The sequence below is a fragment of the Talpa occidentalis genome, unplaced genomic scaffold (assembly GCF_014898055.3).
Source record: "Talpa occidentalis isolate TD23 unplaced genomic scaffold, MPIMG_talOcc4v2.1 talOcc4.14, whole genome shotgun sequence".
Classification (NCBI taxonomy): Eukaryota; Metazoa; Chordata; class Mammalia; order Eulipotyphla; family Talpidae; genus Talpa; species Talpa occidentalis.
In genome coordinates this window covers 79,782,946-79,800,672 of record NW_023601433.1, presented here as the reverse complement: position 1 = coordinate 79,800,672, position 17,727 = coordinate 79,782,946, and the positions used below count along the sequence as shown (strand labels likewise).

General features: G+C 45.2%; 1 protein-coding gene across 1 annotated transcript in view; it reads left to right on the top strand.

Moving 5' to 3' along the window:
* Positions 1 to 17,727, top strand: part of SRRM4 (serine/arginine repetitive matrix 4) — a 141,704-nt gene that overhangs the window by 93,508 nt on the left and 30,469 nt on the right. The window contains exons 2-5 of the mRNA XM_037509862.1: positions 7,667 to 7,813; positions 12,201 to 12,287; positions 14,474 to 14,545; positions 16,931 to 16,957. Of these exons, the coding sequence (XP_037365759.1) occupies positions 7,667 to 7,813; positions 12,201 to 12,287; positions 14,474 to 14,545; positions 16,931 to 16,957 (333 nt within the window). The remainder of the gene's footprint in view (positions 1 to 7,666; positions 7,814 to 12,200; positions 12,288 to 14,473; positions 14,546 to 16,930; positions 16,958 to 17,727) is intronic.

Below are 17,727 nucleotides of genomic sequence, written 5' to 3'. Positions count from 1 at the left end.
CCACATGGCGCAGCAGACCTCTCCAGTCTCACCCGCTGCGCCCCTCAGCACTGTATTTCAGTCTGTCTGCCTGTTCTGTTCCCCGCTCTGTCTCTGGTGAATCCTCTCACCCTCCCACACATCTAACCTGTACCCCAGTTCTTGTATAAATAAAATAAATCTTAAAAAAAAAAAAGAAAGAAATGCAGCTGCTTAGGTCCTAACAGACCCATGGAATCAGAATCTGCATTCAAATAAGATCCCCAGGTGACTCACATGCCCAAGAAGGTATGAGAAACCCTGTCCACTTGGCCTGAAAGGATCCAGTCCCTGTCTTCCTCCCCCACTTTGCTCCTTCCATTTTGCTCCCTCTTGTTCATTGCAGCATTGCTCATCATAGCCAAGACATGGAAACAACCCAAATATCCATCAAAGGATGAGCACATTTAAAAAGTGTGGCATGAATATATGTGATGGAATACTACTCAGCCATGAAAAGGACGTCTTGCCGCCTGTGAAAACATGAATGGGCAGTGAGGGTGTTACTCTAAATGAAAAAAAAAAAAAACAGTCTCAATTCTTGCTCAATTCTTGTTTTCCACTTTCTCCTCTCCCCCCACCCCCATCTTTTCCAGCTTCCTCCTGTTTTCTAGATTGCTCTTCTTTTTTCTCAGCTTAATATTTGGCAGAGCAGTGGTGTTTGGGCCACTTTAGTATCCCTGAGACTCCTCAGTTCCATGAAGTCCACTGCTGTGTCTTGGCTCTGGGCATTTGTATCTGCTGCTTTGCTCTCCCAACTAATTCTCATATAATTTCTAGGACATTCTCCACAGCCACTTGTCCGTGTTCCTTAAGCTACATCACACACTCTTTGTGGTTGCGTGTCCCTCTGAAATTCTCCCCATCAGAGAACTTCTGACATCACATTATAATTCCCAGGTGAGAGATCTGTTCTTCCCTTCTGTCTTCCTTGAGGACAAAAACAAGTCTTAGTTACTTTGGGGTTCTTGAAATCTGATACAAAGTAGGAGGTCAGTAAACAATAGTTAATAAATGAATGAAATAATGAGAGAGACGCCAGTCTCATAAACTGACTCATTTCTCATTCAGCTCCTACTAAGATGAACATCACTATCCTTGCATCCAGATGATGTCTCCTGGAAAGCCCAGTTCCTCTGTTTCTTCCAGCCATGATAGCAGAGCGCACAGTCACAACTCCCACAGGTCACCACCAACCAGGCTTAATTAACTGGATTAACCTTGAAAAGGACTTGGTAGCAAGACCTCAGGCTGAGATATTAACAGGGCCCAGACTGAAATCCCAGGAGCCACAGCACAAATTAGCAAAGCCATCTTGTCATTGGGCTGGGTCAGCCCCATGGGAAGTTTGGGGTTTTTGGCAGACTCATAAGTGAAGGGTCTGGCCAGATTGCAGATGTGCAGGGACAAGGGAGTCTCGCTCGCGGTCCTGGGGCAACTGTGCAGCAGGGACTTGGGACATGAGCTTTGGAGGGGAAGCAAGCCCCTTTGTCTCTCCAGTGTCTTCCTCTGTGTCCTGGGGATAAAGTCCAGGGCTGAGGACACTGCGGCTGGGGTGGGGGTGGGGTGGGGATTAGCCTGCCTGAGACACAGGACTAGCAGGCACTGAACTTCAGCAGAAGCAATCAGGGGCATGGGAGCAAGTGTCAGGGCTGTCCCGAATCTGTCAACCAAGTGCCATTGTGCTTGTGGGCACAAGAGTCAGGCCCAACCCGGAGCTCCAGGCCTTTCCCAGACAATTGAGGTGAGTGCCCATCTCACCGGAGAATTGTTGAGATTGACCCTCCGCCCCACTTATCACTTCCTTCCATTTTCAGAGTGTTTTCCAGATTTCTCTCCTGTTTTCTCAGTGGATGCTTACAAATTTGGCAGGGCAGTGGTGTGTGGGCCACTTAGGTATCCCTGAGGCTCAGTTTTGCCATCTGTAGTGGGGATGGCTTTGACTGCTGCTGGGTTTCTTTGGAAGCTTGGATGAGAGGACCTTTAAGGGAAGGACTCAGCCAGGTATCTGGCAGGGAGCAGGTGCTGAATAAACGCAGGCTGAGGCTAGGACCTAGTGGCAGGGAAAGAATGCTGGAGTAGGGGTCAGTAGGACACCGTTTCAACCACAGTAATGGTGCAAGTCACCTAATGGCCTGGGGCACATCCCCTGGCTCCCAGAGGCTTCAGTTTCCCCACTTTGCACACAGATAGACCAGGCCCAGGGTCCCTTGCCACTGGTCTCCAATATTATTTGTCTCTAATATCCCAAAAGGTGCTTAACTCAATCTAGTAACATGGGGCACCTGGATCTGCAGTCACCGGGTGCAGGGGCATTTGGTGGGGAGAGGGCTGCTTGGCCAGGCAGGCAGGGCAGCTGCTAGGGAGCCAGGCACCTTGGAGAGTTTAGGGAAAATTCAACCCTGACTCTATCTGAGGCTGGAATCAGCTGGTTGCCATGACTACGAGGGAGCAGCATCTAAGCTCTGATTAGCAGGAAGGAGCAGGGAAGCCTTGAGAAATTCAGCCCTTTAGGCTGCCTCCTCCCTCTGTGAAGTGGAGTGTGCCAGCCCTTGACTTCACTGTTTCAGCTGTCCCCCCAAGATCTCGCCTTCTTATAAGTATATTTTTATGTGACATTGAGGGGCCCTGTGATAAAAGCCAGGCAGCTGCCAGTGTCCCTCAACAGATATGGAGCAGAAGATTTTTCATGAAGTCCTGCCAGGATGCACAGCTGGAGGCAGGGAAGGAAGTCGGGTGCGGGTATGGAGAAGGGATGCCATAGCAGAGGGCAGAGTCCCTTAAAGTGCTTGTGACCTCAGACTGGCCCTCCTCCCTGGACCTCTGCTGACTTTCTTTGTAAGGGAAGAAAGGGACCCACAGGTTAAATCTGATCTGTGGGTCCCACATGAGATGGCTCATCAGAATTCATTTATCCATCTGTCTATCCATCCAATGTGCACTGATCAGAAAGGCATACTCTCTCAGGCACTACATTCCTGGGATTCAGTGAGGAAAAAGGAGCCTCATTCCCACACTCAAGAAGCTTACATTCTGGTCCAGAAAACAAATTGTTAGCAGATGATCATAAAGTGACCGTTTCCATTGTAACAACTGCAAAGGGAGGCAGGACAGGCTTCAGTGAGGGAGCAGGGAAGAGAGAAACAAGATTATGTAAGGTCAGGGAGGGTCTCTCTGGGAAAGTGATGTGTGAACAAAGGGTCAGAGGTGGCCAATGAAAGAACTGGAGGAACAGCATGCCGGGTGGAGGGAACAGAAAGCACAGACTCTGAGCAAAGACCCTGTTGCATCTGAGGAACAGCAAAGAGGCCGTTTGATGTTTGACTCCAGCAGAGGAAGGGCTGGGAGAGGAGCAGCAGGTGGGTTCCAGAGCTCACAGAGTTTGGACTTTATTCTTTAAAAAAAAAAAAAAAAAAAAATTATTTGTTTGTTTGTTTGTTTGTTTGTTTGTTTGTTTGTTTGTTTGTTTGTTTATACAAGCACTGGGTACAGTCAGAAGCCTGGGAGGGTGAGAGAATTCACCAGAGCCAAAGGGAGCAGTGGGCCTGCCAGGAGAGGTCTGTCGCGCCATGTGGGACCCTTGCCTGAGCTGGGGATCCAACCAGTGCTGGCTGCAGGCAGCTTTGCAGCCCAGTGCTCAACCATGGAGCCACCAGGGGAGGCCCTGGATTTTATTCTTAATCCAATAGGAAGCAGAATTACCTGGGTTGTTTCTTTAAGATGCAGATTTCCTCATTTTAAGATGCAAATCCAAGACTCACTTATTCCCTAGGGCTACAATAGGATCTAAGAAGCTATAGTTTTAAAAGCTTCTATGGGGAAGAATTTCTGAGACTGTGTCAGATTTAGGTAACCCTGGTACATCTCTTTCCGTTTTAAGAAAGCTAAGAAGCAAAGTGTTGGAACATGTCTTCAAAAAATTCTTCAATGCTATATTATATCTTGGAAAATTCCTTTGTCTGACACACCCTAGTAGCATTTTTTGTGGGGGGCGTTTTTGTTTGCTTTATTGTAAAATCCCAGGTGGGGTACCCCACACTAGGAAGGTGAGGCCAGGGCTACTGGAGGAAAGAACAGCCTACCACGTCAGGGAGTGCCGAGTCATCTAGAATCAGTAACTCCATTATATCAATACCTTTCCTCATCCAAACATCCTTACGATTTCCCCATCCTTGATTCTGACCCCTGATGCTGGCGTGATAGGTGAAGCATTGCCTACACCCAAGCCTTGTCCCCCAGTGCCTGGCAATTACAACCACTGCAGATGACCCTTGCCTCTACTTGCTCCCTGCATACAACTCTCTGAGACCTTCCACCCAATGTCACTGGGTTTTTATTTATTCCCAAATTCTTCACCTTAACCGGCAGTTTTGCCTACTGTGAGTTTGCCTCCAGGACAGATTTGAGACTTTGTTTTTTATAATGTTGCAGAGATTCTAAGAGTCCGTCTTTGTGTGTCTAACTCAAGGCTCTGCTGGGCTAGATGCATTCTTAGATGAGTTCACTGATCATTTTCCTAAGAGAAATATAGGGTAGAATAGAAAAGGCATTGATTGTGCATCTGAGTAGCCTAAGACTTTGGCTGGGTGATCTCTGCCAACTGTCACACAAGGGATAAGTCTGGACCATCTTAAAAATCCTCTCTAATTTTTAAAAACAAATGGATGTCCTCTTTAGCCAATGCATGTGTGTTCTTGTGTATTCACTGAAAAAACGTTGCTGAGCATTTGTCAAACAGTGGTCTCTGAGACAGTAAGACTTGACCCTACTCCCAGGGATCACATGGGCAACGAAATGCCAACAACATATGATTAAAAGCTGCAGTAAAGGGACTGTCATATACTAGGAAAGAGATTAAGTCTGCCCATAAGCCAACTGCCTACAACACCTCATCAGCACTATTCCATCCTTCTAGTTGCTCAGATTCAAAGCTTTCACATCTTCCTTGATCTACTCTATTTCTCTTATTCTCTTACTTTCCACATTTAACCAGGTGCAAATGATACTAGTTCTGCTTTCAAAGTATATCAGACTATGACCGCAACTCATCATCTCCCCTGCTGTCACCCTGACCTGAGTTTGGAATATAGCAGTAGTCTCTTCTCTGCCCTTCCTTCCACCTTCCTTGGCCCAGGAGACTGATCCTTCTCAAATGTAAGGCAGACCATAGGACTCCTCTGTTCCAAGAGCTTCCTGCCTCAATCAGAAAACCCACAGGTCTTCCCAGTAACCTACAAAGACTTCATCTCTATCTCCCCTCTCATACACTTCCTTGCTCTTATATACACATTCCTTTTTGCCTGGAGATGCTTCCCTCTTCTCACAGATACCTGTGTAGAAATTATATATTACTGGGCAACACATTGCCCCAAATCTTTGTGGCCTAAAAGAGTAAGTGGGTAGAATATCACATAGTTTCTGTGAGTCAGGAATTTGGTTGGATGACTGGTTCACCAGCTCTCAGAAGATTGTAATCAGATGTCAGCTAGGGCTGCAGTCTCATCTGAAGTCTTGACTGTGGCTGGGAGACCAGCTTTCGAGGTTATTCACTCATGTGGATGGTTGGTGATGCCTTTTGGCAGGAGGTCTTAGTTCTTTTTTCATAGCCTCTCCATAGGGATGTTTGAGTGTCTCATAGCATAATGCCCAGCTTCCCTTGAAGTGATTAGTCCAAGAGAGTGAGGTAGTGTGGCCTTTGTGACTTCGTCATGGAACTCACACATTATAACTCATGCTACATTCTAATCGTTAAAATGAGTCACTAAAGCCCACCCAATATTCAAGGGGAGGAAAATTAAGCTCTATCTTTTGATGGCAAGAATATCAAAGAATATCTGAATACATTTTAAAATTACCACAGACTACAAACTTAGCTGTAATCCTTCAAGTCTTCACTCCCGTTATTTCTCCATTCAGGCCTTCTCTAATTAGTAAACACAGAATAATAACAAAAGTCACTCCCTCTTACTCCTTAGGCCTGTTACACTGATTTGTTCTCTCTATAACTTATTACCTTCCAATAAACTACATACTTGGTTATGTGTTTATTGCCTGCTTTCCCAGCTAAAATGCAAACTCTGTGATCACAGGAGACATCCGCATCTTGTTCACTTCATCCCCATACCTGTAACTGGCCTGTACAAATTGCAGGCACTCAGGAAATGGGAGTCAGTGAATGCAGGTTTGCCTAGGCTCGGACAAGTAAGGAAAGAGGCAAGTCTTGCTGGGGACTGGGTAGATACTGCAAGCCTTGAATTGTCTTAGTCAGGACAGCAGTCCACATAGACTGGCCAGAGCAAAGAACTAGAAATGGAACCTTCCTGGTAGGAGAAGAGGGGCGGGGAAGTGCAGGGAAACTGAAGCTGAGCAGTATAGGTGGTGGAGCTCTGGAAACATGGAATTGACAGTGAGGAGGGCAGGAAAGCTCCGATTAAAGTCTCCATTGCTCCAGGGCTTGCAGTAACTCCCAGCTCTGCTTCTAAAGATGTACCAGTAAGTGGCTGACAGAGATGGATGTATTTTGCTGTACTTACTTAAATATTGACTGTACTTGGCCTGCTCTCCCGGCATCCCTAAAGAGCTGGGGGCTTATCAGCTACATTCATCCTGAGTCATAAAACCAATCTTGATGCAGTGGTGGCAGGAGCTGGGTGCATAAGAAATGCTAAAGTCTTTGCTCAATGCTTGACCTGGGATCTGTAGGTAGGATGATCAGGGAGTGACACTTCATGGGTGGTACCAAATTCACCTGCAGTTTCTCACTCCTGACTCATCCCAGTTAGGAGCCAGGAGATTTGAGTAACAGTTTTTTTCAAGACTGAGTAGCCAGACACCAACATCCTGAGAGCTTGGAATGAAAGAAGCAAGGAGGCACTCAAATAATTTCCCAAAGTTGTTTGGGGCTAATGTCAGAGGCGGAGGAGACAATTTCAGACCTTTGTGGGAAAAGGATTGGAAGCTTGGTTCACAAAAACATAAAGGGAGAGGGAACTCACAACTTGTAGATCTTTCTGTTTGCATATATTATCTCATTTTCTCTTCCAACAACTCAACAATGTATAGCTAGATATTATCCCCTATTTTATAATTGAGGAAACTGAAACAGAGAGTTTGAGTGACTGTCCCAGGTCCTAGAGCTTCTAGTGAAGATAGTGATAGAATGCAGGTATAGTGTTCCATATACAGATAAAGTAGAGAACTGGGTTGAATAAATCCTATGTGCTTTTGCCTGCAATGATGTTTTGAAAAGGTAGTGAAATGCTGATTTCCAGTCTTAATGATTTAGTTAGGATAGACTAAACTATGCTGCAGTGATAAATAAACCCCCAAATCTCACTAGCCTATGTTAACTAAGGCTTATTTTTATCAAGCAATATCTGATGTGGTTCAGGCATCTCTCCTCTTCCACCAAGTCAATCTCCTCCATCAAGTAGCTTCACTTTCTGAAAATGTGGCTCCCAAAGTCCCTGAGACAGAAGAAGAGAAAACGAGAAATTCTACCAATCTTGTCCTGAACTAGAAATGATATATGTCACTTTCACTCAGGTTTCATTGGAAAGTTGGAAATATTAAGATATCTATGAATGTCTGATGAACTTTGAGTCTTTATCAGATTCTAACACTTTGCCTCATAATTTCCTCCCTCTAGGACAGAGCCCCAGAGCAGCTCCATGGTCCCAGCTCAGGATGGACCCTCGGAAAAGCTGAGCCAGCATCTGGCCACAGAGGCTGTGGGCACCAACAGCTGGGAGAGAGACAAGGCCTGCCGGGAGCTCAGTCCTGCCAGAGCACACAGGTGAGATGCTGCCCCATCCCCTCTCTTCAATCCAGTGGAAATGCTCAAATGGAAGATGTAGATGTGAAGTTTGTCTCTCCGATCATACTTACCCTCCCTTTTGCAAGTTCCTATTTCAGACCCTTAAATCAAATCAAAAATCAGCAAATGTCTTCTGTAACGGACCAGACAGCAAATATTTTAGGTCTGTGGGCCAGATAGTCTCTGCCTTGACTACCCAACCCTGCCATTGCAGCACAAAATCAGTGATGAACAGTTTGTAAGCAATGAACATTAGCTGGGTTTCAGTAAAATTCATCTATAAAACCAGGGGACAGACTAGAGTTGGCACCTGGCCACTGTTTATTGACTCTGCTTAAGTGATAGTTAGTTTATCTCCATTTGAATGACTCAATGAGCCACTGGTTCCCAAATTTGACATCAACCCTAACCTATCTCCTAAGTTCCAGGTCTTTGTTTTCTTTCCTTAATTCACTCTACCTGGACTTAATTGAGCAGCTATTATGTGCCCAGGTGCTGTATTGGCATCTAAGGCTATGTATTCTACCCAGGCCTGGAAAGGTAAAGTGACCTACTGAAAATATGGCAACCAGGAAGGGGTTGAGTAAAGTCTTAGACTCTGTTTTCTCTGATCTTAAATCCTAGACCTAAACCTAGCACATTAGACCATTGATGCTAGTGAAAAGATCAACCTATTCCCCTGATTTCTATTTTTAAATGCTGTTCCACACACATATAGAGCCTGGCCCATTTTTGGCCTCTGGACAATTGATTCTATTTACAGCATTGTCTAATTAATCCAGCACTAGCAGCTGGTTGGAAGCCATATTCCTGGTTCTCAAATTAATCTATCACTTCTGCTGCCTTGCGTCTCTATCTACCCTCCCATAACAGGTAGAAAATTAATCTAGTGCCCTTGTCAGCAAAACTCTCCAGAAACAGCCCCTGCCTCCTTTCATTGAATCAAAGCTATTTTACAGATAGAGAAATGGAGGTCAATTGGTTGCAGAGCCAGGATTAGTTAGAAAATCCTAGATTTGATCAGATATTTTCCTTGATCCTGGTTTACTGAAGCAGAAATTCTAAGCCACACTGGGCACCCATCTGAGAATGAGATGGCAGCTCTGAGTGCTGCCTCCAGGTAAAGCTATATGCTTGAGAACACCTCAGATTCTGCGTTCCGTGTCAGATACATAGACCCCTGAGGCTGAACAGGGCTTTCTATTAGGAATCTGATCTTTGAAGAATTGATTTGGGAAGCCAGAGTAGATTTCAGGGATGAAGACTGCCCCTCCTCCAGTCTGTCATCTAGGGGTTACTCCCTAGATGTGATTTCGTTGAGGGAGAAACTGTGAAGACCTGTCAGCAAGAAGTGAAGTTCAACCTCAGCTCTGGAGAGTGATCTGCAGCTAATGGGCAGGGGTGGGGGTGAGACAGGTGAAAAATCTTTGTTTCCATCAGAGGCCTAGGGATGAAAGTGAGATGAAGGGGGGAGGGGTAGGAGAATTTTTTTGTTTGTTTGCAAAGCATTGTCTCCAGACAGCCAAGGGGAGTTAGTATGTCCTGGAGATTTGCCTTCAAACCTGGATGCCAGCACTTACTGAGTGACCTTGGGCAAGATGGTTTTCCTACCTGGATCTTAGCTTTCACAACCATAAAATGGGAATATAAAATCTGTTAAAAAGGTCCAGTGATGATTATATCAGACCAGGAATGTAAAAACCCTGACAGTGGGTCTTTTCTTATACAGTAGGTGCTTAAAATATTCATCAGAGCCAGAAGGGAAGATTTTGGACATGAAAATATGAAAAATGAGGCTATATTGTCACCTTGATTATGTAGTAACTGGACCCCTTGCTTCCTTCTTTAATCTGTGACTCACTCTGACATGATAATAACCACAAGGATGATGGTGATGGTGCTGGTGATAATGAAAAGCACAGTAATTATAAAAATAGAAGCTACATTTACTGTAAACTTTTTTTTTTTTTTTAGTTGAAGAACTGAGGTGTAGGCCAGAGGTACAGGGGGGTGAGAACATTCACCAGAGACAGATTAAAGAGCAGAACATTCACATTGACCGAAGTACACTGCTGAGGGGAGTAGCGGGCGAGACAGGAGAGGTCTGCTGCGCCCTATGTGGGTCAGCTCCCTGGCCGGGGATCCAACTCGTGTCATGGTGATGACAGTGCTGAGACTTAACCCGTAGGCCACAGGGAGGTCCCCATTTACTGTAAACTTAATCTGTGTCAGACCAGAGCACGTTGTATGAGTGAGCATCTTTATTTCTTACATCAAACTTGTAGCACAGGTATCATGTTTTAATTCTATCCTTTGATGAGGTTGAGAGGCTGCTGAACTAGGAAATGATAGAGCAGGAATTTAAATTTAAATTTAAATCCAGGTGTGTCGTTTCTAGAGCCTGCATTTTTCATGGACACATACTCAGCATTGGCCTATTTGGCCCCTGTGTCCTGAACTCCTGTATATGTAACCACTGCATACTTCACCAGTACAAATATAACTGCTGCTTATGTCACTAGAGGGTGTTTAACCTATTAACTCCTGCCCCTTGCAGCCCTCTCTGAGGACATACCTAGGAGCAAAGGGAGTAAATGCAGACCCACCTGGGTAAAAGCAAGTGTGATTTATGGAAGGAGATGACTATTCCCCCTCCTGGACTTCTGTCCCAATTCAAGGACTTTCTTGATGTTAATGCATCCTTGAGCCTGGGATAGTGGTTCTCAAACCTGCCTCCCCTGAGAAGTTTGGGTTCCAGAAGTGCAAGTAATTCCTGAAACAGTGAAATAATCCCCTGTTTTATAAGACTCACTTTTAAATGATTTTTCCTTTTCTTTAGCATCTCTCCCTTAAATTTTTTCCCCTCAAATTCCTGGCAACTGTTACACTGGGAAGTGTTTATCTAAAACAAGATTTAACAAATGGTTAAGTTATTTCATCCATTCATCTCTCATTTGGTCACTTGACAAATATTTCTAAGACTCTTTTACTCTGTGTCAAATACTTGAAGGAAAAATTTGTAAAGTCATTTTCCATGCTTTCACAAGCAGGCTATTTGCTGCCTGGAATGTGTTCTGTGCTTTGTGCTTTATAGCATTTAAGTACAGTTAAGCAATTAGGTATTTAATCCCTCTGAAATTTATTTTGAACTTCCTAGTATTGACTATCAAAAATGTTCAAGATAGAACTGTATAGTTTTTATTAATTGGAGTCGCAGGAACCTTAGCATACATACTAATCACATTGTGATTTTTTTTTCTTCTAACCTTGACAATGCAGATACTTAGAACAGAATCAATCATGGCACCTTTTTTTTTTATAATGTCCTGTAAAGAGTTACATACTTTCTACAAGATCAGCTACACAAACCAGTTTGAGAAGGTCTCTGGTTGTGTGGGAAAGCATTCAAGGTTGGAATAACACAGAGCTTGTTTCAAAGCCCAGCTCAGAGGCTTCTGTACTGTGCAGCCATGGCTAAGCAAATTCAAACTTCTGAGCCTCCTGTCCTTCACCTGTAAAATGGGACTATAAAAATCATACCTTCAAAGTGTTTTTGTGAGTAGGAAGGTATCTTTAAAAAAAAAATGGCACCTAAGCAATGAATAAATCACAGTTGTGTCACTAATCATGATAAAAATATCCTTAACATTATATTTTCCCAGTAAGTTTCAACTGAGTTGTCCTGTTTCAATTCCCATTCCGTTTTTCATCCAAAACCATCTCCTTTTGCCATGGGATAGTGCTTAAAAAAAAAATCCCTGGAGCCTGCCCCAATTATAAAAGGAGATAACTTGACTTCATTTAACTGCAGCCTGAGCATTTGAATTTAATTGAACGGGAAATAATTATTCCTGAAGAGCGGAGGTTTTTGAGGTTCTGCAAGGTGATATAAGATATGTATCTCGTTACATTAGACCTCGGCAAATATGCTTTTAATAATCAGCTGCTACTTAACATCCCTTCCGCCTCCTATTAAATTTCCAGCAGGAACTACAGACACAGAGTATTTGGGAGGGAGGGTGCTGAACTGCCAATTAATTATTTAAAAAGTGATTTATTTACCAAGGTGAACCATTTGCAAATTCAATAATAAATCTATTAAGGAGCAGTTAACCTCTATAACTCGGTTTTAAATAATCAATTGGTGTTTGGGTAACATACAGAGTGTGTCTCATTAGATGGGCATTAACTCCTTATTTGAGGCACTTAATCTGAAGTGTGACCGAATCAGCCTTGAGGTGGTAATTAGGTATTTGCTATGATGCCCTCAACCTCTGAGGCACCAGGTCCTTCCCTGGCTACAAGTGTCTGGGTGGGAGCTTGGGGAACGCTGAGTCTGCTAATGCTGAGTGTGTGCTCCCCACAGTGCCTCCCATGACAAAGACTTGACACCACCGCCCTCCTCCAGGGGGAAGAAGAAAAAGAAGAAATCCACCAGGAAGAAGAGAAGGAGGTGAGGCCCCCAGGGGAAAAGAAGTCTTGACTCAGGGAAAGGACTAACTAGGGTTAAAATGAGCGTCAGAACCAAACAGTGACTTCCCCTGTGCCCCAATCCCCTCTCTGCCTCTTAACTAGCTGTGTGACCTTGGGCAAGTCACTTCACCTCTCTGTGCCTATTTCAAATTTTATAAAATGATGCTAATATCAACCTCTTGGGGTTTTGTGAGAATTAGATGAGAAAATGGATATGGGAGCAGCTGTCACTGTGCCTGGCAATAGTAAATGACCAATTAATTGGAAGCATAGTCATGACTATGAATATTAAATTTTTTTGAGAATTTACTCCATGTGGTGGGTTGAACTGAGCTCTGTGATCTCCACGGTCTCATTTACCCTTGACCACAGTCTGCCAGGCAAGCATTATTATCACCATTTTATTTTTATTTTTCCCAGTTTCATTGAGGCACACTTGCTATTATATTACTTTAAGGTGTACAGCCTAGAGACTTGATATCTGTGTATACTGCAAAGTGATCACCACAATAAGTTTAGGTGACATCACATGGTTTTCATGTGATGAGAACTTTTTAGATCTAACATGTAAAATTCTTTTTTCCCCTCATATTTAAAAAGATTTCCATATTTTCTTCTAAATTGCCACGGACTAGACTAGAAACACGTCCTCCCAGACCAGAGGGATGGGCACACCTACCAAAGGGGAGCCAACTGAGTATCACACCAAACCTCGAAGGCAATATTTGAAAAAACCTGCAGGGGGCAGCAGAGAGCAGTAGCTGAATGATTAAGGTTACAACTCTAGGTTTTTGGGTGACCTTGATTTGTAGATACGCCTTTAGCCTAACTTTAAGAGAGCAAGCTCAGAGAAGAATCACAAGGGAATATGAATGAAAACCTTGAATTCTAGTCCTTGTAGGGTGAGTGGTGGGGACAAGTGACTGGAGCTTCATAATTGTACAGGTAAGCAGAATAAAGAAGGAAATCATTGGCATCAGGCTTCACTCATTCATTCAATCAATCGCTATCCACTGAGCATGTGTTTGGGGACAGGCACAATGATTCCCTAAGAATCAAGTTTTTCTCAACCCTGCATTTCCCCCCTACAGACATGTTTTGTTTGACCTGCAAAGTGTTTTTATTGTCTTTTAAAATTGGTAACCAACATTTAAAAAACAGATTACATAGAAACTATGGATTGCTGGTGACTACTACTAAGAAAGCAAGTGCTCGGGAAGCCCAGGTCTGCTTTCACACTGAGGAAGTGCTTTGAGCAGCAACCATCCCCTTCAGTCAGGTGATCTCTAGTTCACCTCAGTCCCCTCCACTCCCCTATTGCCTTTTACCCAACCTGCTTCATTCACTTATGCTATCTAAGACACCCTTACTGGCACTGAGTTTGCAAATTCTGGTCTGTTTCAAGCGTGGTATTTTGTCCCTTGGAAATAAAAATCCCAGAGATGAGCAATGACATACTCAGGTGGCTTCATGAGTTTGTGGTAGAGTCTTGAACTTTTATTTGTCATAGAGTCTTGAACAATTATTGGTCTTGAGTCACTTGAACCTCAGCTGAAGTCACAATTATAGGGTGGCTCTGCGTCTGGGTAATCTTGATGGTACCACTCATGCTGACCAGAGCCCGACCAGATCTCCTCCAGAGGCTTGACCTCACCAGGGAGACAGGAGGATAAAGAAGAGGGGAGGTCAGAAGTATGTAAGAGAAGGGGCATAGGTTGAGGAGAAGAGCAGACAAAAAGTTCACTGTGTGGCCTGAGCAGAAAGGTAGCTATGAGGTAATGAGTAATTGAGAGCAAAGCCCTTGGAGAAAGAGGTCTCTCTTTCCATCTCAGCTCATCTACTTTCTGGCTGTGTGTCTTTGGGCAAATCATCTCACCTCTCTGAAACCTTCTCACTTTCTTTGTCTGAAAAAGGAAGGTAGCAGTTGTACCTACTAACAACTATTTGGAAGGATTGAATGAGATCACGTATAGAAAACACACACTAACAGCTAAGACAAATGTTAAGCTAATATCAATATTGATTTTATCCTTAACATGTGTTACTGAAAGAGCTGATACCCTGTATGGAGGCTGGAGACCATCTGGGGACTGGAGAAGGGTCTCTTTGAAACCGTTGTGGCCTTAAAAATCTTTCCTCTGAAGTGTGTCTCCCCTCCCCCGGCAGGTCCCCATCCTATAGCCCATCGCCTGTCAAGAAGAAGAAGAAGAAAAATTCTAAGAAACATAAACGCCGCAGGTATGGTGCCCCCTCTGCCCCAACTCCCCCCACCCCCGCAGACAGGGATGCTCCGGGGGAGGTGGAGTGCCTTGGCCCCAAAAAGGTCATTTGGAAGTTCATCTCATTTAGGTAAAATACTCATCTGTTATTTGTTTCCTGCATCGTGCAAAACTCTGTTTGCAGCACAGAACTCAATCCATAAGGGGGATTTGATGATAAGGAGACAGAAGAGCCTCAGGGAGCAGCCAGGCCTCAGTGAGCAGGATGCCTGCTTCCCTAGGCCATTTGGGAACACAGGGCTGCAGCCTGTTCCCGCCACTCCCTGCCACAGGGCCAGCCACAGTGACTCCATATCTTGCTCCTTATTCCAACTTCCCAAGAAGAAACCTCTCTTGTTGGCCCAACTGTGTCCTAGAGGGTGGAATCATGTTGTAAAACATGGCCACTGGGGACAGCAGTGAAGGGACACCACAAGCCCACTCTGCACTCATACTTATACTCACACACAGGAGTATGGGGAGGGGGAAATGGAAAAATATACTCAAAGAACTCAAATCTGTGGCTCATAGACCAAGCCAACAGTTTATACTTGGGAGATTTTGCACTACAAAAATCAAGTTTTCAGTTCCTCTGTAAAATAAGATGCCCCACCCTCCCTGGATCAGTTCCCCACAAGCAACCATTAGCCAGAGCTAAGGGGACAGATGCCGAGTCTTTAGACAAGGTGTGGGTACTTGGGATCTACCCTAGACCTCACTCAGTTAACTCCCCACTTGTACCTGCTTACAAGGCTGTGTAAATGACTTGCTATGGTGACTGTGCTAATCTGTATCTTCCAACTTTCCTACATCATCTGTGAATTACTTGTGCCATTAAAATACCACAATAGAACAAAGCCTAGGAGTTCTTTCAGATTTCCTCCCTGCATCTCACCCCAGGTTTAAAGTTCCCCCCATGTAGCATCTCCCAGGGGTGTGCTCACATCTCAACTCTTGGAGCCAGAATGGCCTCAACTAAGTTTGGTTTCACCCATTATGTCCATGCCCTGCCCAGATATTCTAAATGATGCTATCTGAATCTGAACTTCATCAAGACTTGGGCAAACCAATGAGGGAAGTGATGTTCCTTTGGTGCTAGAAACATTTCCTGGCCTGGAGTCCTCTGCTCTGCAGCAGCCATGGCTGTAGACTGTCACCTTGTCACTTCCCCATGCTGAACAATTCATCCCAGTTGGGGAGGCTTTTCCGTGTCTGGGCTTGGGTAGCCAAATGGTTTATCCCTCAAGGGTTTCTTCTCATGGGAAACTGTGCTAGAAGATTACAGCCAGGCTTGTTCTGGGGGTGGTGCTTTAGAGGTAGGGGAGCTCACTAAGGGGCTCACTGGGGTGGGGAGAAACTATGGCCACACACAACTACTGGGCGCCACCCTACCCCCTGACCCACTTCCCCAAGTTCTTGAGATGCTTGGTTAATGGCAGTTGAATTTTTTTGGAGATAGGAGCTATGAGTAGGGGAAGCACTGAGATTGTTTTATCCCCACTTTTCACCTCTGTTTTTTGAACCCCTGTTATATGGGCCATGAATGAGGATCCTGGATCCCAGTCATGGAAACCTAGGCGCCGTGCTCAAGTTGTTCATATTCTAGTAAGAAAGTATGTAATTATAACAGGTAGAGGTCTGTGTTGACTTGAGACCAAGCTCAGAAGCTCATCCAGGGTTTGAACGAGCAGACAGGAGGCCCCCAACCAGCCCCAGCATTCAGGAAATGCTCTAAGGAGAAAGTGACATCCGAGGGGCCCTCTGAAGAATGAGTGGGAGTCACAGAGGTGAAGCTGTGTGACTCTGGGCAACTTACCTAGCTTTGCTGATCTTCCCTGGCTTTGTAAATCGGTTGTTAGTTGTACTCCACGGGGTTTTGGGGAAGTTGGTTGTCCCAAGATCATGAAAATATGATCAGATGGTCGTGATCATGAAACCACATCTTGGGAGAGGAAAAATAAAAGTGAGATCGGGGGACGAGGGCGGGCAGAGGATTCTTTCTTATGTCGCCCTCATCCCTCCTCTACCTGGGACAGGTTTGCTAAAACTCCAGGTGAGGAAAGACGCATTGGTAGGCTTGCACCTGCAAACTCAGAATGCAAAGCAATGTCTCTTCTATCATCTTCATGTTCTTGGACATCTAAGAGAGGGGGAGGGAGGCTCCAGGGCCCTGCCCCCTGTGGCGTGACTGTGCGTGCACTGACGCACGCCTCCTGGGAAGAGAGACTGAAACTCACCTGGATTTATTTTCTTCCCTCTCCTTCCCTCCCTCTCCCTTCCCTCTCTCCACCCCTTTCTCCTTCCCTTGCTCCCCCTCTTTCCATCCCCTCCTCCCCCTTTCTCTTGCTTTTTTCCCTTTATTCAGGTCATTCTCCAAGAAGAGAAGGCACAGGTAAGAGTCTTGTCGCCTCTGGCTGCTGGCTTCAGCTTTTCTGCTTTCCCAACCAGGCATGAGGCGGTTTCTAGAATCAGCTGTCAGTCCCCAACTCCGTGTTCTCGGGTGTACCCCTTCATCACCTGGGCCTCAGTTGCCTCCAGAATGAAGGCCTAGGCTGGTTCCCCTGAAAGTTCCAAGTTCGGTTTCCATCCATCAGCCAGGTGCTGCTCGGGCACCAGCCGCCGCCACTGCCCCTCCCTGGAAGGTCTCGCTACTCTTGCCAGACTCTTTGTTTGACCACTGGCTGAAATCTTGGGTTGAGGCATGTAGAGAAACATGATCCCCAGTAACTCCCCCAAAACCTTCCCAGATCCTGACCTGGGACAGAGGCCAAGGGCCACTGCACTGGAAACACTGGGAGAGCACAAATAAACTCAGACCCCCCCCCCGCCTCCCCATGGGGCCCATGCTGTACTCTAGACCCCGTGCTAAGCCCTTTCCTTGTGTGGGCCTAGTTAATCCCCATCGCAACCCCGTGGAGTGAATATGTTTATCATTCCCATTTTACAAATGGAGAAACTGAGACTCAGACAACAGATAGGACTGGCCTGTCCACAGACACCAGGCAGAAGGTGGCAGAGCCAACATTCAGACCAAATCTATCAGATAGAGGATGGGGCCCCCTATGGTAACTCCTTAAATAATAGCCACACCAAGAGGGGAGCAGTGGCATGTGCAAAGCCCTTTCATTCATTCAGTTAGCACCCAGGTAGCAGTCAATGTCA